The 25,464-nt window shown below is 46.3% G+C and overlaps 1 protein-coding gene across 2 annotated transcripts in view; it reads right to left on the minus strand.

Moving 5' to 3' along the window:
- Positions 1-578: 578 nt before the first annotated feature.
- The window catches only part of ASB18 (ankyrin repeat and SOCS box containing 18), a 49,760-nt gene continuing 24,874 nt past the window's right edge, over positions 579-25,464 (minus strand). For both annotated transcript variants that reach the window (XM_048509654.1, XM_048509644.1), the window contains exons 3-5: positions 14,415-14,919; positions 10,900-11,013; positions 579-1,169 (exon numbers count right to left, since the gene is read on the minus strand). In XM_048509654.1, the coding sequence (XP_048365611.1) occupies positions 984-1,169; positions 10,900-11,013; positions 14,415-14,919 (805 nt within the window). In that variant the 3' untranslated portion in view covers positions 579-983. The remainder of the gene's footprint in view (positions 1,170-10,899; positions 11,014-14,414; positions 14,920-25,464) is intronic.

The following is a 25,464-nucleotide window of genomic DNA, read 5'->3' on the forward strand; positions in this document are numbered from 1 at the left end:
GCGGCTGTTGCTCCCGATCACCTGGTCTGTTAAGGCATTTGCAATCTCAGATCAAAGAGGATCGAGATTGGTAGCCATAAATCGACTTCTCCTCCATAAATCTGTCCAAGCCCCTTTTAAAGCTATCCAGGTTAGTGGCCATCACCACCTCCTGTGGCAGCATATTCCAAACACCAATCACACGTTGTGTGAAGAAATGTGTGATCGGTGTTTGGAATATGCTGCCATTCTTGCCCTTCCTCCCTTGCAACAAACACCCTGTGAGGTAGGGTGGGGCTGAGAGAAGAACTGTGACTAGCCCAAGGTCACTCAGATACTGAAACTCTGAACAATTACGGGGAATATGATCCTTCTGAAAGACCAAACCTTCAGGATCCAATCTTCTCTTTCTCTGTAGCAAGAATTTGGGATGCCATTTGAGAAGAAAAAGGCTGTGGACAAGCCAGAAAGCTTGTTGTACCTTTCCTATGAACAAGCCCCCCCCCCCCCTTCTAAAGATGTACTTTGGCTGACCGGGTTTTTTTTTATTAAAAATGGTGGAAAAAAATTTGCCATTATATATTTTTCATTCCCACTTTATTAGCCTTTTACAATCCAATTCTAAACAGTTTATGAACTCAATAATCACTGACCTTTTACTGGAGTCCAGGGTATCAACAGCAAATGCTTTATTCTGAAATTCTCCTAACCCTTTATTATTCATGCTCTATGCTGTTTATATGGTACTAATAGATCACTACACAAGAAATCTATGAAGCACTAAACAAACCAGAGCATCTGTGAAGTAAAATGTAGCCAGAAAAGTCATATCATAAAAAAAGAAAGGCTTTGACACTCTGTGAAACTGTACACTTGTGTGAACGCAGAAGGCATTTTATCTGCAGCGGGAATGGGAAATCGTTGATCGACAAACGGAAAAGTTTGTTGTACATCAGCGAGGACGAGCCAGCGAAAGGACACAATATTGAAATTCCGTAGGAGCTTCAAAGGAGGACTCCCTCTGGTTCCAACAGGAGGTAGCTTTGTAAAGATTCAGGCATGGGGAGGAGGGCAATGAGACAATAGCACCTCCTGCCAAGCCTTCTTCTGATGGCACAGCGACACAGATGTTGCAGAGTCCGCACGGTGTACATCTGATGGAAGAGGGACTCATAAAAAGGCAGATACCTCTAAAAGGAAACGGATAGTCGGTTAGTAAAAGTTTCAGGCCTCAAACAGAAGTTTCGCCAGACGAAGGAGACAAAAAGTATTTCTACATAGATGGCAACTGGTGATTGTGTTGAGATGTGTCACTTTGTGCAGTGACGTAGGAGGTTAAGAGCTCGTGTATCTAATCTGGAGGAACAGGGTTTGATTCCCAGCTCTGCCGCCTGAGCTGTGGAGGCTTATCTGGGGAATTCAGATTAGCCTGTGCACTCCCACACATGCCAGCTGGGTGACCTTGGGCTAGTCACAGCTTCTTGGAGCTCTCTCAGCCCCACCCACCTCACAGGGTGTTTGTTGTGAGGGGTGAAGGACAAGGAGATTGTAAGCTCCTTTGAGTCTCCTGCAGGAGAGAAAGGGGGGATATAAATCCAAACTCCTCCTCCTCTTCTTCTTTGTTGATGCTGAGTTAAAAAAATATAACTGACTAGCTGTTGTGGGTTTTCTGGGCTGTGTGATCTGATAGTTTTAGCTTCTAACATTCTGCCCAATCTGTGGTTGGCATCTTCAGAGGCATATCATTATAAGATGTGTTTCTCTCTGTAGCACAGTAATACTAGCCAAAGATGCAGGCAGAACATTAGAAGCTAAAACCACCAGACTATGGCTTCACAACCCAGAAAACCCACAATCGCCAGTTGATTCCAGCCATGAAGGCCTTTGACAACGGACTGATTTTAAAATATGTAAAATCGTCAGCATTCTTTAGATACAGCTCCTAATGTCACCTCAACCAGTAGATTTAAAGATCTAGCAGGGAGGAACCTTCTAACAAAATCTGAGTAATACAAATTCAGACTTACACAAAGGTGCACCCATAAGTACTGATCTTCTCACTCTGCAGTGCTTTGGTGATCTGCAAACATAGACTTTTGGGTAACTTATGCACTTTGGCAATCCAGAATGGGTCTCTCTCTCTCTCCCTTTTTTGGTTTCTTGTATAAGTTCCAGCATAGTGTAGTAGTTAAGAGCAGGTGGACTCTAATCTGGAGAACTACACATGAAGCCTCCTGGGGTGACCTTGGGTTTGTCCCAGTTCTCTCAGAACTCTGTCAGCCTAATCTACCTTATAAAGTGTCTGTTGTGTGGAGAGGAGGGGAAGGAATTTGTCAGCCGTTGTGAGACTCCTGATGGTTGAGAAAAGTAGGGGATAAATCCAGAGTTTTCTTCGTCCCAGAGATCTTGTGTGGTGTAGTATGGTGGATTTCTCAGGCCAGTCGCATTCTGTCTCTCTCACTCTTTCTTTCTCTGAGAGCCTGACCTCTCTCAGAAGTTGTGGGGGAAATGGAATATTTCTCCATTTGCACCCTCCCTGGCTGAGATAGCTAAAAGTACTTAGGGGCAAGTTGCTAAAGAACAGAAGAAAACCATTATGTTGTCACTGACTGGTCAAAGAAAGAAATCGGAACGCTTCAGTCAGCTGGCAAGAATCCTGTCACTGCGAAGGCCACCCTGAAAATGTTGTGCCACCTAAGGACATGGAAACCCCCTCCCCCCAAATACACCGTTCTCCTCCTCTTTCCTCAAGCACTGATGACTCAAGGGACACCTATGAAGAGGGAACCATCTAAAGGAGTTAAAGCCAGTGGTGGGATCCAAAAATTTTAGTAACAGGTTCCCATGGTGGTGGGATTCAAACATGGGAACTGGGGCTGGGCGGGGCACGACGGGGGCGTGGCCGGGCATCCCAGGGGTGGGACATTAATAATTTCTTTGTTACTGTAAAAAACTCTTACTGTAAAAAAAAAGTTCCTAATTTCCAGCTGGTATCTTTCTGTCCATAATTTAAACTCATTATAGCAAGTCCTATCGTCTACTGCCAACAGAAACAACGACTTCTCCTCTAATTGACTGCCTGTCAAATACTTAATACTTTCAAATACTTAATTTTGTTTCTAGAAATCAGTGTGATATGGGTTGTATAGGTTAAGTCCGAGCTGTATGGTTGTGCATTTTAGTTAGCATTCTCCTTTTGAGAAGGCTTTCACTCTGTGGCTGGCATACTTCAGAGGATCATCATTCAGAGGGATGCCAGCCACAGATGCAGGCTAAAACGCCCAGGAGAGAATCGCTGCTAGAACACGGCCATACAGCCCGGAAACCACACAGCACCCAAGTGATTCCGGCTGTGAAAGCCTTCGACAATAAAAAGGAGGATACTTTCCTTAAACAAGGAACTGTACCATATTTCTAAAACATTGTTTTTAAAACAGCCCAACAGGGAGAATTATCCCGTTTTCTACCTTCGCTAACCAGCCACATAGGAAACAACAGGACTCTTTATGCGATTTTGAACCTAATGGAATTTCTAACGGAAAAGCAGACCCAATTAGTAACCCCCTCTCGGCACACACAAATAATTAGTAACCCACTCTCGGGAACTGGTGAGAACCTGCTGGATCCCACTTCTGGTTAAAGCGGGTGGAAGCAGCTAACAGGGCACGTCTACTGTTGGAATGTAGCAATGTTTAGATTGTGTACAAAGAAGAAGAAGTAGAATCCTGCAGGGGGCAGCAAGCTCTAGCTAGACAGGGCTGCGGGGGAAGTATTTTCTTGCTAAGGGGCTAGTTGGAAGACTCTCTCGCCTAGAAAAGCAGCAAGATTCATCTCTTCTCTTTCCCATCCGGTTTGTTACTTCTTAAATAAAGTTCCAGGGTTGCCAGCCGTGGGTTGGAAAATACCTGAAGATTTTTGGGGGTGGAGCCTAGAAAGGGTGGGGTTTGGGGAGGGGGAGGGGCTTCAGCGGGTCAACTAATCCACCTTCCATTTTCTCCAGAGGAACTGAGCTCTGTCACCTGGAGGTCAGGCATAATAATGATCGATTCCCCACTTCAAAAATGAAACTAGGTACAAACTGGGTAGGTTTGAGCATGTGCCTTTTGAGCACGGTTTCAAGGTCCCCACTGCAGTTTCTGCCCCATAAGCGGCAGCAACGCAGCAGCCAGGCAAGAGTACTGTCGGCAGATCAAATGCACGATCCGCTCAGGGGCTATCTTGATTGGCTGCTGCATTGTGCTGGGGCGAGATTTTTTTAATTTTCAAACTGACGGATCCACATCTCTGCGAACATGCGCAGAACAACCCTATGCGGTTGTGGATACGACGTTTAGTGTTTCATTGTATTGCCTTTTACTCAGTGAAGCATTCAAACTGACCCCACGTTGTTTCATTTAGACGTGGATCTTTGCTTCGCGAAATTTTTTTAAAAGGGCTGTGAGCGATGCGCTTCCTGATTGGACGAAAGACTCCATGTCACTACCAGCGGCAGCAAAAACGAAACCAGATTCACCCCTGAAATTCCCCACTGCTCCACACTTAGCGCACGTTTTTTCAAAAGGTCTACTTTCTTCCAGGTTCTGAAATAATGCGCGCTGAGGAGGGGAAAGAGCGGCAGAGATGGGGTCAATCCGTTTTCGGCGCTGGTGTAGTGGGGAGTTCTGCTGGAAACCTGGATATTTTCTGTGACAAGCATGCATCTAATCGTGAGTGGGGAATCGACCAATGAGAGATCTCCAGGCCCCACCTGGAGGGTGACAACCCTGACAGATCCATAGGCAGTCTGGCAACATCGGCATGGGGGGGGGAAGAAAGGGGTACATACAGTGGCTGCTGGCATCTGTCCAAGACTCTTTAATCAGATCAGCTAGTAGAAGCTCTTCTGGATTTGGATAAGTTAGGTCACATAAGAGAGAACTTGGAGGGAAAAGGGGGAGTGAAAGAAGAGGTGTATTGCAAAAGTGCTAGCGAGTACGAAAATGCCAGTCTGATACGGCAAAACGTTCTTTTAAAAATGAGAACTGAGTTGGACAGAAAACAGGACAAACCTATGGGCAGTAAATCAGCTTAGAGGGGAGATGGTAGGGTGGAGGAAGCAAGAGACAGGAAGAAGAGACCAACTTGGGTCCCTTCCACACATGCAGAATAATGCACTTTCAATCCACTTTCACAACTGTTTGCAAGTTGATTTTGCTATTCTGCACAGCAATATCCATCTGCAAAGAGAACTGAAAGTGCACTTTTCTACATGTGTGGAAGGGACCCAAGCGCTTAAACTTCTGCTTCCACCTCATCAAGCAGAAAAGATGAGTCTGGAGAGGCGTATTACCTACTAGCTCCATATGGCTTAAGAAGAATAAGTATTCACTGTTATTTTCTAGGGCAGTTCTGGTTGTCTTGGAAGAGAGTAATCGTTTAGTTTAGTTGTGGGAGAATACAACTGATATTAGCTGGTGAGAAAGCAAGAAAATGGCACCCAGTTATGGAAAGAGAAAATTACCCTCTTGGACTGTTGCACTGCCTGTTGGCACGAAATTGGTGTGCCAGGAGATGTTATTCGGGAGAATTACTTCCACATGCTTCTTTGGCTTTCCTTGCTGCAGCTTCCAGTTCAGCCCAGTGGGCTTCCACAGAGTGGGTTTCACCGAGAGCTTTTTCATTTTTTAAAAAAAAAAACAGTAATTGACAATAGCAGGGGCCCCATGCTTTATAAAGAAGAAGAAGAAGAAGAAGAAGAAGAAGAAGAAGAAGAAGAAGAAGAAGAAGAAGAAGAAGAAGAAGAAGAGGAGGAGGAGGAGGAGGAGGAGGAGTTTGGATTTATATCCCCCCTTTCTCTCCTATAGGAGACTCAAAGGGGCTTACAATCTCCTTGCCCTTCCCCCCCTCACAACAAACACCCTCTGAGGTGGGTGGGGCTGAGAGAGCTCCGAGAAGCTGTGACTAGCCCAAGGTCACCCAGCTGGCATGTGTGGGAGTGCGCAGGCTAATCTGAATTCCCCAGATAAGCCTCCACAGCTCAGGCGGCAGAGCTGGGAATCAAAACCCGGTTCCTCCAGATTAGGAACCTGTGGGCACCTTTGGAATTCTGACAAATATAGGTATAATCATGGCTGCTGTAGGAGGTGGGGCAAAGGACAAATATCAGGGATAACTGGAATACATAACTGTAGTAGTAACTCTCAAACATTTCAGGAAGAAGCTCTGCTTGACAAGGTGCCTTTTGAAGTGCACATATTGTTTAAAAGTATTTTGTTGCTTACAGACAGCTTGCCTTCAGTCATGCAGTGGCCATCTTCATACCATGAAGGCCACTGCTGCTGAGGCATTTTTTTTAAAAAAATTGCACAGCTGATCAGATTTCCAGTGGCCTATAAGAAGCCAAACTGGACAAACTTTCCACTTTCTAAAAAAATACTGACACCAGGAATGCCTCCACTTGATGAATGGATACCGCGAGCCCTCTGCGCTATAGCATTATAATGTTACTAGCGGGCCCGGCCACGCGTTGCTGTGGCTGAGTCTGGTAAAGTGGAAGAGAAAAAAAAGGGGAAGCAAACATTTCGAACATGTGTGATTGCACAATGCTTGCAAGGGAGGGGAGGAGCAAGTGGCCCCTCACTCTCCTTCCTTTCTCCCGTTCCCTTGCATGGCAACCCAGCTGTTCCCTCCCTAACATTCCCCTTCCTCCGCTAGGGTGGGTGGGCCATGTGCAGATGGCCCGCCTCATCTCTTTCACTCCATAAGACAGTGGTTTTCAAGGAAGGCATGGTTGGTTCCCTTGTATCAGAGGGTGTGTTGCGGAACAGAACTGTGGTTCCAACTGTCACAGGTGTGGCATGTACACAATAACTGGCACAGTTGTGACATGTACACAACAGGAGGTGTGGAAACAGTATGGAAACCTGGCCACACGCGAATGCGACTTTGTGTGAAAATTTCAAAGCAATTGGTCCAGTAGTTTGGGAGATTACCTGTCAGCAGAAAAACGAACTGATAGATTTTTATATATATAGATAGCGACCTGTCGATTACCAGTTTTTCACACAAATGATAAAAAAGGCCCTCAGATGGCACAGGGGTGTGTGGGGCGGCTGAGTGCTGGTTTGGGCAGAACTAAGAAAGATTTGGACATATGAAGAAGAAGAGTTTGGATTTATACCACGCTTTTCTCAAAGAAGTTTACAAACTCCTTTCCTTCCTTTCTCCACAACAGGCACCTTGTGAGGTACCAGGCCTCCAACCAGACCTTGCTCTGTGTGTATGTGTGTTTGTGTGTGCATGTGGCTGTCTGTTTCAAGCTGGACATTTTATCTAGAAAAAGCTTTGGAACCCCTGGATTTCGTATGATTTTTCCAGAAATATCAGGCGGTGCCTCTAGTTTAGTGATGGAGTATATACTTTAGAATCATGCTTGGGCATTTTACTGTGTGAAACAGCAACATCTAGTTGCAAACAATCACTGAAGTGCATTGAAAGTGCATAATTCAGCATGTGTGAAAATGCCCAGAGTCCATGTTCAATCCCTGTTCTAAAAAATCTTGGGGTTCATTTAGAGCAGGGGTCTGCAACCCGCGGCTCCAGAGCCACATGCGGCTCTTTCGTCCTCGTACTGCGGCTCCGCAGCTACGATGGCAACGATGGCAAGTTGCACTTGGGACTTCCTTCCTTCCTTCCTTCCTTCCTTCCTTCCTTCCTTCCTTCCTTCCTTCCTTCCTTCCTTCCTTCCTTCCTTCCTTCCTTCCTTCCTTCCTTCCTTCCTTCCTTCCTTCCTTCCTTCCTTCCTTCCTTCCTTCCTTCCTTCCTTCCTTCCTTCCTTCCTTCCTTCCTTCCTTCCTTCCTTCCTTCCTTCCTCCCTCCCTCCCTCCCTCCCTCCCTCCCTCCCTCCCTCCCTCTGGTGCCCTTTCCCCTCCTTCCTTTGTCTGGCACCTGGGAAGGAGAGGAAAGGACGCAGGAGGGAGGAAGGAAGGAGGGGGCAGGGAAAGAGGCGCGCTTGCAGCGTCCCAAGTGCAACTTGCCGTTGTTGGTGTCGCCGCTGATGTCTATCCCGCCCGCTTGGCTAAAGGCAGGGCTTGAGGAGGCCGGGGGCAGGGGCGGGCCTTGGGGAGGCGAGGCCAAATGGCTCTTTGGGTGCTAAAGGTTGCCGACCCCTGATTTAGAGTGAGTAGAGGAAATCCTCTCTGCAAGGTGTGACATTAAAAAAAATGAAAACAGAAAGTGCCTAAGAGGATCAACTGAAACTTAATCCTCCTCTGTATTAGCCCTGTTTATATTGAAATTATTATTACTATTATTTTTGCTGTCAGGTTATCCATTTCATTTATTTAAGGAAGTTTATATAGCACATAGGCTTTTAGACAAAAAAATAAAAATTATTAAAATGCATTAGGGAAGAACATTCATCGCTTTGGGAATATTAAATGCATATTTTAAGGTAGCAAATTAAAATTGCAGGTTAAAATAGCCACAGAATCACAGGATATTTAACTAGACACTGAGTTAATGGCAGTCGCTCGAATTTTTAGTGTAGCCGAGATATACTTGGCCGCTGCCAGAGAGATGTGATATTTGTTTCCAGACAGAAGATTAAGTGATAATCCTTTGAACAGCTGGGAAAAGTTACAAGAAGCGGGGTGGGTATCAAAGAGGCTCTTAAACTTCCATAGAATTTGCACGAGAAAAAAATGTGACACGGTTTCAAGCACCTCAAGACCACGGGAGCAAATCCGTAGGCAACATAATACCGTAGTTGGGTTTTTTTGCCATCAAGTCATGGCTGACTTATCGTGACCCCGTAGGGTTTTTTGTTGAAATAAGCGACTTCTGCATGCCTGGACACTGGGGGGGGGGGGGGGGCTGTGTATCTCACTCTAACTGTGATGTTGCCTCTCTTGTTTGCCCTCCTTGTCTGGGCCAGGAGACCGCCCACTAACTTCCTTTCTTCCCCATGCTGGTTTCACTTCTGCTCTAGCCTTTGACCTGAACGCATGGTCAATGGCAGCCTGCTCAGTGGGGCTTTCCCACTGTAGCATCCTCTCACCTGCACACACGTGATGGCACGTTACTTGTGCCCACTTGTCGTAGGGAAAGTAATCTCTTTAGACTAGGGTTTCTTTCTATCTACCTTTTTCCTGGAACAAAGCTGTGAACTGGAGACGCTTGAATAAATGTAAGTTGTACCTTTTACATTTATCTCTTAGGAAGTTTCTATAAACTGCACTCACACACACTACTGGGCAGATCCATGACTCTAAACTAAACTAAATTTAACATTTTTAAGGCAAGAGACATTTGGTTGTAGTTTGCCATTGACTGCCTCTTCATCACAACCCTAATATTCCAAATGCTTGCCAGGATCACGGCAGAGAGTGTCTCATTGGCCCAAGGTCACCCAGCAAAGTTTCTACGGGACAGTAGGGATTCGAACCTGGTTTCCCAGGTCCTAACCCAACATTTTAACCACTATACCATGCTGGCTGTCAAAAAATAATACTTTGGGTTTATGCCTGCTTTTCTCAACCATCAGGAGTCTCAAAGTAGCTTATAAACTCCCTTCCGTTTCCCACAAGAGATACCTTGTGAGGTAGGTGGGGCTGAGAGAGTTCAGAGAGAACTGTGACTAGCCCAAGGTCACCCAGCAGGCTTTATGTGTAGGAGCGGGGAAACCAATCCAGTTCACCAGATCAGAGTCTGCTGCTGCTCATGTGGAGGAGTGGAGAATCAAACCTGGTTCTCCAGATTAAAGTCCACTGCTCTTAACCACTAGACCACGCTGGCTCTCGGCACATACAATCCTTGATTTTTCTTTACATGTGCGTTGAGTCATTCTCATGTGACATTTGATGCATGTACAGCGTGCTTATTAAAGTTCTGGTCCCCAGTTTCATTTGTAAAGTGAATTCACATTGACATTTTCCTCACAAACAGAAGGACATGTGGGGTGTAGATGAGTTCATTGCAAAATGTGAACAAGGCCCTTATCTCATTGCAATTCTGTGGTTGAAGGGTTTCTCTGTCTACCTCTACAACGAGGGAAGGTGAGAAGGAGGGAAGGTGAGAAGGAGGGAAGGTGAGAAGGAGGGAAGGTGAGAAGGAGGGAAGGTGAGAAGGAGGGAAGGTGAGAAGGAGGTGTTTGTCTGCTTTTGTAGAAAACAGTAGCAATAGACTCCCTTCAGAGATTTTGTATTCCAGATAGTGTATTAGTAGGAACCATAACACTCCCATGAGGGGATTGCAAAAATAAATTTCTTCCAAACATGTGCAGAATGGCCTTTCCTTAGCTCAGTGATGGCGAACCTTTTCGAGGCTGAGTGCCCAAATGGCAACCCAAAACCCACTTATTTATCGCAAAGTGCCAGTATGGCAATTTAACCTGAATACTGAGGTTTTAGTATAGGAAAAATGGTTGGCTCCAAGGCGCGCATTACTCGGGGAATAAGCTTGGCGGTAGTCGGTGGCTTTGCTTTGAAGCAACTGTGCAACGCTTTGAACGGGTGAATCACGACCCTAGGAGGGTTTACTCAGAAGCAAACCCCATTGCCAGCAACTGAACTTACTCCCAGGTAAAGGATCATGCTTTCATTCTTCCTATGGAAATCAGCAGGGTTTAACAGCGCTTAACAGGGTTACCTACACCGCTTCCCCAAAACTAGGTCTTAGGTCTAATGCTAATAATCTCCCTGAAATAATTACACTATTATCACATGACGAACTCTGTGCACGCGTGCCCACAGTGAGGGCTGTGAGTGCCACCTCTGGCACCTGTGCCATAGGTTTGCCACCACTGCCTTAGCTGGTGGAATACCCCAGCCAGTCTCCAGAAAGGTATTTTAAAGGACATCCTTCTTGTTTGCTCTTTTCATGGGCAACCTCATTATCACAACACATTCTATCACTGTAGTGATGCAGTTTGTATAATTTTACCTGAAAATCTTCCTCTGGGATAGCTTCCACCCACTTCTCAGAGATGGGCAGATGAGAGTAGGAATTGCAAAGGATTTCGATGATCTCTGGCACAGAAGCGCAAGATTTCAGCACCTAGCATAGACAGAATCAGTCACATTCTCGAAATACACGTACCAGACGGTCAATTCTCTTTGGTTTTGGTCCATAGCAAAACTTTGAAGAGATGGGGAACTGATTCACTTCAAAACTGTGTATTTACGGAAGCATATAATTTGATTCATATCTTATTTATGCATGCATTAAGCATTATGAGGGAAATTGTCGAGCAAAACAGGGTGTTTTGGCTGTTGGTGAAAGACAAAGTGACTTTTGAAGTACAAAATATGGATGTTACTTTAAAGAACAATTGCCACCCTTTTGTCTAGAAATAAATAATAGACAATGCATCGTCAAAGGCTTTCACGATCGGATTCAACTGGTTGTTGTGGGTTTTCTGGGCTGTGTGTCCAAGGTCTGGTAGAACTTGTTCCTAACATTTCGCTTGCATCTGGGGCTGGGGTCTTCAGAGGTGTATCACAGAGAGAAGTCTACCAGAACAATATCTACAAGACCATGGCCACACACAGTGGTGGGATCCAAAAATTTTAGTAACAGGTTCCCATGGTGGTGGGATTCAAACTGTGGCGTAGCGCCAATGGGGCTGGGTGGGGCACGACGGGGGCATGACCGGGCATTCCGGGGGTGGGGCATTCCTAGGCGGAGCTGTGGCAAGGACGCAGCCGCTGTGCCAGTCCTTGGGCGGGAAACGAATGCATGCAGACGCAGGCTGCCACACACACCAGTGCACCTCCTGCTAGACTGCTTCAAGTTCTGCACGCTACTGCTGAGAGGAGGGGCGTAACTAAGGCAAAAATCACGTGGCAAAGTCACCAATTAGTAACCCCCTCTCGGCACACACAAATAATTAGTAACCTACTCTCGGGAACCTGTGAGAACCTGCTGGATCCCACCTCTGGCCACACAGCCTGGAAAACCCACAACAACCAAATAATAGACAGTTTGCTTCCACACAGGGAGGGAAAAGGCACTCCCGCTGTGGAAGTAGCTATGGGCGGAAGTAGCTATGAGTGGAGTGGAAGTGTCTGTGAATGGTGTCTGCAGGCCCTGTCCATACACCACTCTCTGCTGATGCCGTCCAATCCTGCCTCTCCACCATTCTTCCCCTCACACAGGCAAAGAAGCCGTAACAATAACATCAGCCCACCTGTAGACCTGAAACCAACCTTTCCCAATTGATCCATACCTCTTCTACGGCTCAGCTAGGAAGAAAACTAAGTCAGTTAAAGTCCTAATGTATGGGCTGGGGGGCGGGGAGTGGGGAAGAGAAGCAGTATGTTGCACAGTTTAGCTTCACCATTGGAAGGCGAAACTCAGCTATGGCCCCGCCTTACCCAGATGGGCTGAGTGTCATTGTGATATAATGCTTGTTCTTTCCTATAAAATTTAGATGTGAGTCCAGGCCCTGACCTGGGCCCTTTCCACACAAACAAAACATTTTGAGGCAGGGAATAAAAACGTTTCCTCGATGGAGTTCCACATGGTTTTTAGTCCAAAATGTTTTATTTCTTGTCTCAAAACGTTTTATTTGGATGCTGTTTTCAAGCAATCTTTTTTCAAAAAACAGTTTTCTGGAAGCGTTTCTTTTGGGGAAATGTTTTCACTTGCTGTGCCGATCTCTTAAAAACCTTTCCCACTACAGTCCATGGACTTCCTAGTGGGTGCCATTTTGTGAGCTCTGTCATTAAAAAAAAATTCTGTCATTTAATAGCTACATAGAGACAGCACCTAGGTGGATTCCGCATGGGCCAAAAACAGCAGTGTGAAAATGGTGTAAATTCTTTTATACCGTTTTAAACCCTTTTACACTGTTTTCACACCACTGTTTTGGCCCATGCGGAATTCGCCCCAGAGAATCACAGCACGAGGCCTTGAAGCCTTGTAGCATCAAATCTACAAACCCAGAATGACCAGAAAATGGCAGATTGGAAGCATTTTTGAGGGGGGAAGTGCAGACAAACGGTGGATTTTGAAAATGTTTTGCAAACGTTTGCAAGAAATTTTCAGGGGCTTGTGCAGGAAGGGCCCTGGATAGCCCAGGTTAGCCTGATCTCATCGGATCTCAGAAGCTAAGCAGGGATTACTCTGAGAAGAATTTGGATGTCTCTTACTTTAACCCCCCCTCCCCCAGGGATTGCTATAAGTCACATGTGACTTGATGACCAAAAAAGCACCTCAGAGATGAACAAAATTGGAGGGTGTGAGCTTTCAAAAGTCAAAAATGTATTTATACTGTACATTTATTTATACTGTAATTTTGGTAGTCATGTATATGTTTAATGCTTTGTTATTTTTAATGCTTTGTTATCAATGATGCGGCTGGCCTCCACTCGGGCCTGGGCCTTTTCAGCCCTGGCCCCAGCCTGGTGGAACACTCTCCCTCCAGCGGTCCGGGCCCTGCGGGACCTTGGTGAGTTCCGCAGGGCCTGTAAGACTGAGCTGTTCCACCGGGCCTTTGGAGTGTCCAGCCCAGGGGTAGGGAACCTTTAGCACTCAAAGAGCCATTTGGACCCGTTTTCCATGGGAAAAGAAAACACTTGGAGCTGCAAATAATTTTTGACATTTAAAATGAAGATAACACTGTATATATTGGGTTTTTTTTACCTTTTACTCCGCTCATTCTAAGAAGCGCATGGATGCGTCCGCCCTGCTACCTGCAGGGCGGGCAAGGATGGGGCCAGCGGCTCAGCCTCGCCAGCCGCCGGGAAAGCTTTCCCGCTCCGGCTTCCAACAGGGGGGGGGGCAGGCGAGAGGGGAAGCCTGCAGGCAGCGGCCCAGCCCGGCTACAGCTGAGGTAGTTGAGGGCGCTCGCCCTAAGCTGCCCTGCTCACATGGAGCCCGCCCAGTGGCAAGGGCAGAAGAGCCGCATGCGGCTCTTGAGCCACAGGTTCCCTACCCCTGGTCCAGCCGCTGACTGAAGTGCCCATTTTATTCCTCTGGCTCGGAGTTCCCTTTGCCATCCACGGGACCACTTTTTCATTCTGCTTTCCCCCTCTTTGGGAGGGTTTTAATTGGGGTTTATTGTGTGACGTCATCTTTGTTAATTTTACCGCTGTGTTTTAATTTTAATGGGGTTTTGTTTGTATGTGTTGTAAGAGGAAACTATGCTGTGCACCGCCCAGAGCCCTTCAGGGGTAGGGCGGTATACAAAACCCATAAATAAATAAATAAATAAATAAATAAAATTTAAGGTTTTAATTTGATTTTTTTGCAGCCCGCCCTGAGCCCCTCAGGGAAAGGGTGGGATAAAAAAATAGAAAAATAAACAAATAAGCAAATAAATAAAACTCTTTGTCAGATTCTCAAAAGCAAATCCCCTGAAACTCCTGTTGGCCTGTATGGTGCCTCTAGACTCGAATCCAGCTTTTCAACTGTAGACCAACATGGCTGCCCTCTTAAACTGCAAAACTAGATACCTTGACAAAAGCTGTTGGCCATATTTTCGGAGAGCCGTGGTTCAGCAAGGTCTGTATTGTACGGTGGGGCCTCAGCTCTTTCTTGAAAGCTGCTGTCTGGAGGACGCAGGACAGTGGGGACGCCCCGTTGTAGTCCACGGCACTGACATCTGCTTGGCTTTGCAGCAGAAGTAGAACCAAGCTGTGATGAGCGTTCTTGCAGGCCTTGTGAAGCGGGGTCTTCATCTCTTCATCCTCCGAATTCACTTCTGCTCCGTATTTAATCAGCAGTCGGCACACTCGCAAGAAGCTTTCTTGCTTCGCCTCTTCCTTTGCTTCTCTGCAAGCAACACCGAGTGGCGTCTCCTCCAGGCTGTTCTTCATATCCACTGTCGCGCCGTTCCTCAAATACAGGTCGACGTGCTCCTTAAGGCCATGTTTAGCTGCAATATGAAGAGGGGATTCCTGGGTCTCTTCACTGGGCTGGTTGACCAAGGCACCAAAGGTCACCAGAGTTCTTGCACACCTTCAAATAAGGAACATCGTCAATACATGGACAAGAAACAGCAGCGACAAACATTCAACCATTCATGTGTTAGGTTGCTTTATTCCTGACTCTTTAGGCATTACTTTGGCCCCTTCCGCACGGGCCAGTAAACCCAGGGTAACACAACATCCTAATGTGCATTGTGTCTACATTGGGTAGAGAGCAAATCGCTGACCATCCAAGAAGAATCTTTTTGTGCTCATAACTCAACTGAAACTAAAGGTTGGGTACCATTCATTGCTGAGACAGAGATAATGGTTTGGGCTTAATTTCCATGGCTTGTGTTGAGAAACTGACATGTCTGCACATTTCTCTGTTTCAAAAACATTGACCATGTAAATAATTTTTAATCAAGAACTAGAAGTGCACATTTGATAAGCAGACAAAGCGGATTAAGCAAGGAGCAACAGAAAAGGTGACAGCGTGGAATCCTGAGCCTAATTCTTGATGCAACAATGGAAAATCAAGATAGGAGTGGAAAGATTTTAGAACAGCAGTTCTCAACCTGTGGGTCACGACCCCTTTGGGGGTCGAACAACCCTTTCACAGGGGTCGCCTAAGACTCTCTGCATCAGTGTTCTCCATCTGTAAAATGGATAAATGTTAGGGTCGGGGGTCACCACAACATGAGGAACTGTATTAAAGGGTCGCGGCATTAGGAAAGTTGAGAACCACTGTTTTAGAAATTATCTGTTGTTCGGGGCTCATCCACTGTGATCTCAGTCACATCTACTCAAGATGAGTCCAGGTATAGGAAAGACAAGAATGGCTTAATGTATTGACGAAGGCTTTCACGGCCGGAATCACTTGGGTGCTGTGTGGTTTCCGGGCTGTATGGCCGTGTTCTAGCAGCATTCTCTCCTGACGTTTTGCCTGCATCTGTGGCTGGATCCTCTGAAGATGCTGTACCACAGATGCAGGTAATAAACGTCAGAGAATGTTATAGAACACGCCATACGTTCTCGAAACCACCACACAGCACCCAAAAGATGCCAGCCACAGATGCAGTAACGTCGGGCGTCACTACTAAACCTGTCTTAGCGCCAGCTCCCCTGGCACCTAAAATGGCTTAATTTTTCATGGCAAATGGCTGCTCAAAAGCTCTGAGAGAGCTTCTTTCTAATGTTCAGATGTTCTATAAAGTCCTGGGAAGGACCTATCAAACATGATCTTGAAGAAACACGCAAGTGGAAATCAAAAGAACTTCCTGCAGTCGAAGAATGGAAACAAAAAGTCCATAACCTTCATTTGATTGATAGAATAAGTCATCAAATCCAGAACTTGCCATTTGAAACTTATGAAAAGAACTGGGTCATATGGGTTGATCATATCAAGGAAGATAAGGATATCCGCGTCTTATCTATATATTAACATTCAAAGCAAAATTGAATAGATGATAGAAATCTGATCGGTTCATGTAATGTTGATGCGACAATAAGTATGAACTTGTGATGTTTCATTGTAACTGACGTGTGTTATTTTATGGATGTTATTTAATTGGAAAATACATAATAAAAATTATTTTTTTTAAAAAAATGTCAGCATTGTCCTTCCCAAAGCCTAGGAAAAAACCCAAAGAGATGCACAAATGAAACTGCCTCTTTCCTTTCTGTCCCGCGTGTTGGGCTGTCAGAGGGAAACCTACGCAGTGGTTTCGTGAGAACTAATGAAAAACTCAAGGAACACACCAGGAAATCCTGGAACTTTCAGGGTCCTTCCAAATGAAAGTGGACAGAATGATAAGTGCAGGATCTTCGGGTGCCATTGCAGGGGCGTACCGCCCACGGGGACATGGGGTATCACATGTCCCCAAGTGCACGCCATTTGCTCACGTGGAGGGGGGGCACCGGGCGTCAGCTGGTGGGGCACCACGTGGAGCTGGGGGGCACCTTGTGCCTGGCCTCTCCTGTGCCTGGCAGCTGTAAGGTTGTGATTTAGTTAGAAGGCTGGTTTGGCCATGAAAGAGATTCCTCTGCTGCATTGGGCTAACTGCCCAGCATAGTTGTTATCGCTTACTTAACTTTGCTTTCTGTCTGTGTGAAACTGCTTCTGGTTTGTGGGAATAGGTTATTGTTTGTGTCTAGTTCTTGGCGGGAAGAAGAGACCTGTAAAAGTGGTCGCCCGACAGGGGGGTGTTTCAGATTCTGCATTGTCTGTAGAGCCGATCATGAAAGCCAGCAAATAAAGAACTCTTACGGTTACTTTTGGTCTGGACCTTACTGATTCCTTACAGCAGCTCCCTCCATGCTGGGTTGCTGCTTGCCGGCCGGGTTGTCTGCTGCGGCCACAGGCCAGCTCCTGCCCTCCCCAGCCTCTCTGATGACAGGGAGGCCGGCTGGGGAGGGCAAGAGCCAACCTGTGGCTGCGACAAACAACTCACGTGGGCACCTGCAGCTGGCTCCCTCCCTCCCTGCCGACAGGTGTTGCCCCAGGTGCCATTTCCCCCGTATGCCTCTGTGCTATTGTGCTCTATCTACTGGGCTGGAGCTGGTGCTTTGCACTCCTGTAGAAAAATTTGGCTTCATTTCCTTCCAGAATCCAGGGTCCTCATGCTAGTACATCCAGAACTAGGGCAGTAGGCCAATGTACAGCAGCTCTGGCCATTTCCCTGAAGCTTGAACTGTGGACACCTCGTTCCTGAAGCTGCATTTCCTTCAGTGTCACTTGCTTCCAAGCACACATGCACAAGAGTTGAAGCATTTTCTGAGACAGCAGAAGCTCGGGACAAAGGGACAGGGGACCTTTTCTGTCTTCACGATCTAAATTTACAGTCACTGCTTAAAATACCTTCTGACAAACACAAGAGGCTGAAAGATAAAACAGTCCACAGCGATGTTGTGAATGCAAGTAAGTGAATGTGATAAGCGAGTCTAAATGAATCAAGATGACTGCTACTTCGCTGAGTTGTTGGCACTGAGGCAGAGGAAATGGTTGACAGGGCCGAACAGCAAGGGCAAACCCTTCAGAAGGTGAAGAGCAAGAGAGCTGCCAAACAACGCCAGGCCAAGCGATTGTGCTCTGCTCCATTTCCAGCAGGTAGAAGAGAAGAAGAAGAAGAGTTTGGATTTATATCCCCCCTTTCTCTCCTGCAGGAGACTCAAAGGGGCTTACAATCTCCTTGCCCTTCCCCCCTCACAACAAACACCCTGTGAAGTAGGTGGGGCTGAGAGAGCTCCGAAGAACTGTGACTAGCCCAAGGTCACCCAGCTGGCGTGTGTGGGAGTGTACAGGCTAATCTGAATTCCCCACAGCTCAGGCGGCAGAGCGGGGAATCAAACCCACTTCTCCAGATTAGATACACGAGCTCTTAACCTCCTACGCCACTGCTACTCTGGTTTGGCAACCAGGGAGGTATGGAGACCATTTGCTGAGGAGGGTACTGCCATGCAAACGTTTGCACCAGTCATTTTCCAAACAAATGCTTTTGTTGGGCTTTGCAGGTGTCTGTCACAGCCAGTCATGAAAATGTCAACTATCTTTTTACACGTAAACAAGAGTGTGAGGTCACATTCTAATGAGCTGACCTGTTGGTTAGACATTGGCCAGTGTAGGAGCCATTTGTTACATATCTATGAGCATGGAGAAGAAGAAGAGATTGGATTTACACCCCACCTTTCTGTAAGGAGAGTCAAGGTGGCTTACAAGCTTAGTTCCCTTTCCTCTCCGCACAACCGACACCTTGTGAGGTAGGTGGGGCTGAGAGAATTCAGAGAGAACGGGGACTAGCCCAAGGTCACCCCATCAGGAACGTAGGAGTGTGGAACCACATCTGGTTCACCAGATAAGCCTCCGCCACTCAGGTGGAGGAGTGGGGAATCAAACCCGGTTCTCCAGATTAGAATCCACCTGCTCTTAGCCAATACACCACGCTGATTGATACCATTGATACCAGAGTTTATGAAGTTAACTTGCTTTCTTTGTTCTGTGCTCAGTTCCTGCCATGTGCTGAGACAAGAGTAAGAATGTAGCCCGTATATAATAATGTTCATTGTTTTCCTCCATGTTACCCTACCCTTAAGCTAGTAAATTTTTATATCAAGCAACTCACTGGTATCTGGGTCCTTTTGGTATCTGCTAAACTCTGCTACAAACAATAGCTGATAGCAGGAGATTGGCCACCAAAAAATAACAGTACAATATTATCCAGCAAACACCAAGTTCTGTTGTTTTAAGACCACAGCACAGGTGAATGCTATTTTCTTGCTGGGCACATGGAAGCAAACTAGGGCAGAGCTGTTTTCAACTACTTTTCGGGGGGATTAGAATCGAAGTGGGAGAGGCACACTCAAACGCACCTTGCCTACCAGAGCACGGGACATTCCCTTCTTTTGTTTCTATGCTAGGCTCTGCCTCTTTTTGCATTAAACCTGCTAGACGCTGTGTGATCAGGCTCTTTGCAATGCGGATCCTCCAAATATTCGCCCGCTTCTGTGTCCTGAATAATGGGTGACGAGACAAAACAAAGCAAACGTGCTTGTCTTGACCAGATTTGTTCGATCCAGAGAGGGCTGGGCCCCTCTGGGCCCCTTTGTACTTCAATCCAGACTCTGGACGCCTTCTGTACCAACCAGCAGGGCAGATGCTCTCCGTCAAAGGGCAGCCCCGCAATCACCTCCTGATCCCCCTTCTGCAGATCCGTGTAATTAACCAAAAGGTGGTGGTGAGAATGAAGGATAGAGGCCAAACACACTGCCTTGGATGCTGAGCTCCCAGGGGGCCCTGCGGGGTGCCTCCTCCACGGCAAGAGGCTCCTCTGTTTTAACTGAAGTAACCAACCTCATTAAGTTAAAAATAGCCCAGGGGAAAAAACCCGGCAACAATGAACTACACTGACAACCACTGGCAGGAAAGAAGGGGACTGTTTACTGGAAAGGTTGCCCGTCTTGGGCTGCTTCTAGGCTGTTAAGAGCTGGGAAATAGCTAGGCTATTAGGAGCTTGACTTCTAGGTTCTCAGAACCAGAGAACGGAAGAATGGATTGCTCTCCATGGTTGGAAGGTCAGAAAGCAGTCATGGAAAAGTGTTGGTATTTGCAAGCGTCTGTCTCAACTTAGCCATGAAAGAGTTAACTGTGTGTATGTCAACTAGCTACTGAGGTCACTGTTTTATGGGCAGTCTATTGAATAGGCTATTGGTCAGCTAGTTGGACGTTGCTTACATGCTAGTGGTCACATAGTCAGAGGTTATAAAGTTAAGTCTGTTTCTTTGTTTGAGTAGTGAAGTCATGTGCTAGAAGCCACGATGTGACCACATGAGGTAGCAACATGTAACTTAGTGCAGCAGTGGCGTAGTGGAGCAGCAGTGGTGTAGTGGTTAAGAGCAAGTGCATTCTAATCTGGAGGAACCGGGTTTGATTCCCAGCTCTGCCGCCTGAGCTGTGGAGGCTTATCTGGGGAATTCAGATTAGCCTGCGCACTCAATTCATTTATACAAAAAACAACTGTGAATCAGTCTCTTCTCTGCTACTTTGCTAATTTACCCTACAAAAAGGGGGGGGACTCTCCCTTCATTTACCCAGGAAGGATCCCAGTGGGACGCTGGAGTGAGCTGCCCTCACATTGGTCGTAGCACTACTGGGATCCCTTGGCTCAGACTCGGGTCCCATGCAAGCAGCACACACATGATGCTGCCTTATACTGGATCAGACCATTGGTCTATCAAGGTCAGTATTGTCTGCTCAGATTGGTAGTGGCTTTCCAGGGTTTCAGGCACAGGATTTTCGCACAGGTGCGTAGCTTTATAAAATGGTTCCCAGACAATCCCGGGGCTTACCAGTCAGGTGGAACTTGGGGGCGGAGCCAACAGTACAAAGCTTCAGTTGCTCAGTCTGCCTTTGATTGAGCTCTAAGCTGCAGGCTGGAATCCTGCAGCTTAAAGCTGGACCCAAACCTGGCTGAGGCCAAGTTCAAATGGGCCATTGCTGCTCCTGACCTCCACATGGAGATGAGGGTGCGGAAGCCCTGCTCCCCAGCATTCAAATGCACCCCTGTCCAAATTCCCTGGAGTTTGGAGTGGGGTGTAGTTGTGAGCGAAGGTATGGCCCTGCAGTGCCCCCTATGAAGTGATACTCAGGGCTCCAGCCCATTCACCCTCTAGCTACACCACTGCTTTCACATCCCCTACTGTTGTAATAAGCAACTTCTGCATGCCGGGACAATGGGGGTGCGATGTATCTCTAAACTGTTCTATTGTTTGCTCTCCAAGTCTAGGCTCCGCCCACCAACCCCTCCTTCTTCACCCTGCAGCCATTTTCTTTCTTCTTCTCCTTCGCACCAAGCACAATGGTAACGGCTACCTGCTCCTGCTGGGGCTTTCCCATAAAAGCAGTTCACACTTGCACATATGTGACAGCGTGTTAGAATGCCCACTTGCTATAGGGAAGTTATCTCTTTAGGCTAGGGTTTCTGTCTAGCTTAAGGTGACCAGATGGTCACCTTTGTGAACCAAGACGGGGAAGGTCAGGGAGGTCAGTGGTAAGGCTACACAAGATAAGCATGCAGTCAAGTAGGAGCACACGGCTTTCTGGGGCTTGCCATTCCCCGCCCTGTCACCGGGCGGGAAACGGCAAGCTCTTAAAAGGCCAGCAAGTAGTCTCAAGTGGCCGCAAGCAAGACAGGGAGGCTGCCAGACTGCTCCTATGCCTCCCAGTGGCAAAGAGCAGGTGCACTCTGATCTAGAGGAACTGGGTTTGATTCCCAGCTCTGCCGCTGAGAGTTGTGGAGGCTTATCTGAGGAATTCAGGATTAGCCTGTACACTCCCACACACACGCCAGCTGGGTAGGACCTTGGGCTAGTTTCAAGCAGTTCCTTCTTGAGCTCTCCTGCAGCCCCCCCACCCCCCCCCCCCTCACAGGGTGTTTGTTGTGAGGGGGGAAGGGCAAGGAGATTGTAAGCCCCTTTGAGCCTCCTACAGGAGAGAAAGGGGGGATATAAATCCAAACTCTTCTTCTTCTTCTTTATGGACCACAAGGCAGCTTACAATACAAAGTAATAACTATTTAAAAACCTACAATTTAAAGTCACAATTTAAGATAGCCAATGAATAGAAAAACTAAATGCATCAAAGAGCGGCTTAAATAAAACCGACATGTTACAGTTGTCAGAGGAGAAAGGCCGTGCTTCTTTTCAGTAAGTTTTGGGGAAAGTGAGATCCCCAGCAACCTCCAAAGCTTATCTTCAAATGAGCTTATCCTCATTCTGCAATTGGGATCAGGTCTTTTGGAAATGAAATTCTTGTTCAGATTTATCTGGAACAACCTTGCTCAATTCAAAATGCGGGCATTCGCTCCCACCTGTCAAAAACCTCTTAATTTTCCTTCCAACTTCTATACTTTGGCAGTTGCTTCCCCTGTGTTTTGTGGTGGAGTACCCTTTCTGAGTTCATCCTGACTCCGAGACCCTGTTTGGGTCTTCTTCTTCTTCTTTGCCCTGTGGCACGGCCAATAGTGTAGAAACAAAGAACCTTTTCTCCCCCTCAATTCTAGCTCCTACAAAAGCCCGTGTGAAATCTTTTTTTTTAATCATTCTGGCTTTAGCAAAAAGAGTTCAGTGAATTTGCAGACTTCTCTTACCCCACCATGTTAATTATCGCTACTATAAAAAGAAGGTCAAGGTGCGGAACTCTACTAAATAGGGCGAAGTTGGCATGCATGACTCCTAAAGTGAAGGAGATAGAAATGAACTTTGCTGGAACTTTTTTTTTTTAAATAAAAAAAAATCTTCAAAAAGCTTCTAGATTAAAGCCCTGTATCTTTTTTGGGGGTTGAATTCTCATGGAGTCTGAAAGTTGAAATGGTTGGAAGGAAGCCCAGATCATTTTTTAAAAATCCCAGGCACTGAGAGGCTCAAAGGTTTTAAGTCCTGCCCCCATGGTGAATTACAGACTCTATGGGAACACAGAGGAACATGACACATTGGTGTTCAGTCCATTGTCACAAAGAGGGAACCAAATAAAATAGCTCTCTATGTAGGTCAATGACCTGCTTTATTGTCAGTAAAAAATTAAGTATGACCTCAAATCTGTTACTTGGGGAGGAAAACAGGGGAAAGTCATGTCCTCTAATCAAAAAGAAAATGTTTGTTACCCAAAGCTTGACCTCCTCACTATCTAACTTTGGCACAAGTCTTTGCTGTGGAAAAGCAGTGGTCAAATCTTCACAACCTGTGTGAAATATCTGTTAATTTTTGATCCTTCAAGGTACACGGCTTAGTTATTGTAGAGGCCTCCAGTGGCGCAGCTGTAGTTAGGGGACTGCCAGCGTTTCCACTATAAAGCGACAATATTCAGGGGCACAGAGTTGGCTCGGCTCTTTCAACGTGGCATCTGTGAATGATATACCTGGATTATAGGATGGCAGCTCAAATGCCACCCTCCTTTCCCATTTGTATAAAACATGATGTAAATCAAGGAAGGTTTCCTCACAATTGGGCAGCCATAGTGATGGGCTCAGAATCACGAGTCCACGGGAAAAAGGAGGGATCCTTGTTTTGACAAAGCCAAGAAGCATGTGACAAATTTATTTTAGTGCCCCTGAGATATATGATGCACCAGCGTCAGGTGACTTCGTCATGAGGAACAGCTACATTTTTCAATATGGTAGAGAACGAAAGGGCCAGGGATGCCCCTTTCTCTTTTACCCCTTCCTCTGCAATCAACATAGGATGCTCCAATTCATTCCATTTCTAGGACACAGTTTTAATGAACTGTGGCAGTCACATGAGGAGGCGGTATTAGATGATGCTCTGAGGCAACTATAATCTAGGCTCAAGGCTCTATTATGTTAAGCAATTATGTTTAGCAATTGTGTTACATCGAAACACTTCAGGGTCCTTTGCAGTTGCTGGAAACTTTCTGCAATGGCCTCACCCCAGTGGTGGGATCAAAAATTTTTAGTAACAGGTTCCCATGGTGGTGGGATTCAAACAATGGCGTAGCGCCAATGGGGCTGGGTGGGGCACGACGGGGGTGTGGCTGGGCATTCCGGGGGCAGGGCATTAATAATTTCTCTGTTACTGTAAAAAAACTCTTACTGTAAAAAAAAGGTTCCTAATTTCCAGCTGGTATCTTTCTGTCCATAATTGAAACTCATTATAGCAAGTCCTATTGTCTACTGCCAACAGAAACAACTCCTCTGATTGACTGCCTGTCAAATACTTAATACTTTCAAATGATTTTGTTTCTAGAAATCAAAAGAAGGACACTTTCCTTAAACAAGGAACTTTACCATATTTCTAAAACATGTTTTTAAAACAGCCCAACAGGGAGAATTATCCCGTTTTCTACCTTGGTTAACCAGCCACATAGGGAACAACAGGACTTCATGATTTTTGGACCTAATGGAATTTCTTACGGAAAAGCAGACCCAATTAGTAACCCCCTCTCGGCACACACAAATAACTAGTAACCCACTCTCGGGAACTGGTGAGAACCTGCTGGATCCCACCTCTGCCTCTCCCTCATATCAGTCTCTTTAGCCTTAAATTATCAATTGCCCACAGTCATGAGAATGGGTGACATAGGTTTCTGCTGAAGTGTTTGTATTGTGTCACAGTGTGACCCCAGATGCTATTATAACAATATGGGACATGTTTATGAGGTAAATTTAATCCCTCTTTTTCTATACGTTTGATTGGAGAGATAAAACACAGGTGAAATCCCAAACAACATGTTTTATTCAACAGAAAAAAAAGGATTCGACAGAGTGTTAGGGGTGGAATGTTTCATCTTATGTTTCAAACTCTCCATGGCGATCCAGCAGTTACAACCTTTCTCCCTTGAGACTGAATATGTTGTAACTGGACCCAACTTAAGGGTACCATCCCCCAGGTGAGCGCTGGAGATTCCCCAGAATTCCCCAGTACAGATAACTTCTTTATTATTTATTTATTTGAAACATTTATTCCGCTTCTCTTGAAGAAAATGATTGTTACAGAAGATAGCCTGCGTGGCATTGTATCTCATACCAAGGTCTCTCTTCTCCCTAAACCCTTTGCTCTCAAGGTTCCAACTTCAAAACTCCAGGTATTTCTGAATTTAGAGTTGGCAACTCTAACTCAATTATGGTTGGAAAATAAAAAAATTCCTGCCCCAGCACAACGCAGCAGCCAATCAGGATAGCCCCTGAGTGGATTGCGCGTTTGATCCACCAACAGTGGGGACTCCTGCATGGCTGCTGCGTTTCTGGGACACCAGGGCAAGGACACCATGGCAAGGGAAGAGCAGCTTGGCCCCAGCCATCAGTCTGAGAAGAAGCAGACACGTGTCCGCCTCATCTCTGCCAGGAAAAAAGCGAATAGCCCCAAAACTGTGCAGAAGAGTTGGTTTGTATAGCCTGCTTTTCTCTACCTTTTCAGCAGTCTCAAAGCAGCTTACGATCACCTTCCCTTCCCACAACAGGCACTTTGTGAGGTAAGTGGGGCTGAGAGTGTTCCAGGAGAACTGTGACTAGCCCAAGTTCACCCAGCAGGCTTCGTGTGGAGGAATGGGGGAAACTTATTCAGTTCAGCAGATTAGTGTCTGCCACTC

This window comes from Sphaerodactylus townsendi, linkage group LG01 (assembly GCF_021028975.2).
Source record: "Sphaerodactylus townsendi isolate TG3544 linkage group LG01, MPM_Stown_v2.3, whole genome shotgun sequence".
NCBI classification, from domain to species: Eukaryota; Metazoa; Chordata; class Lepidosauria; order Squamata; family Sphaerodactylidae; genus Sphaerodactylus; species Sphaerodactylus townsendi.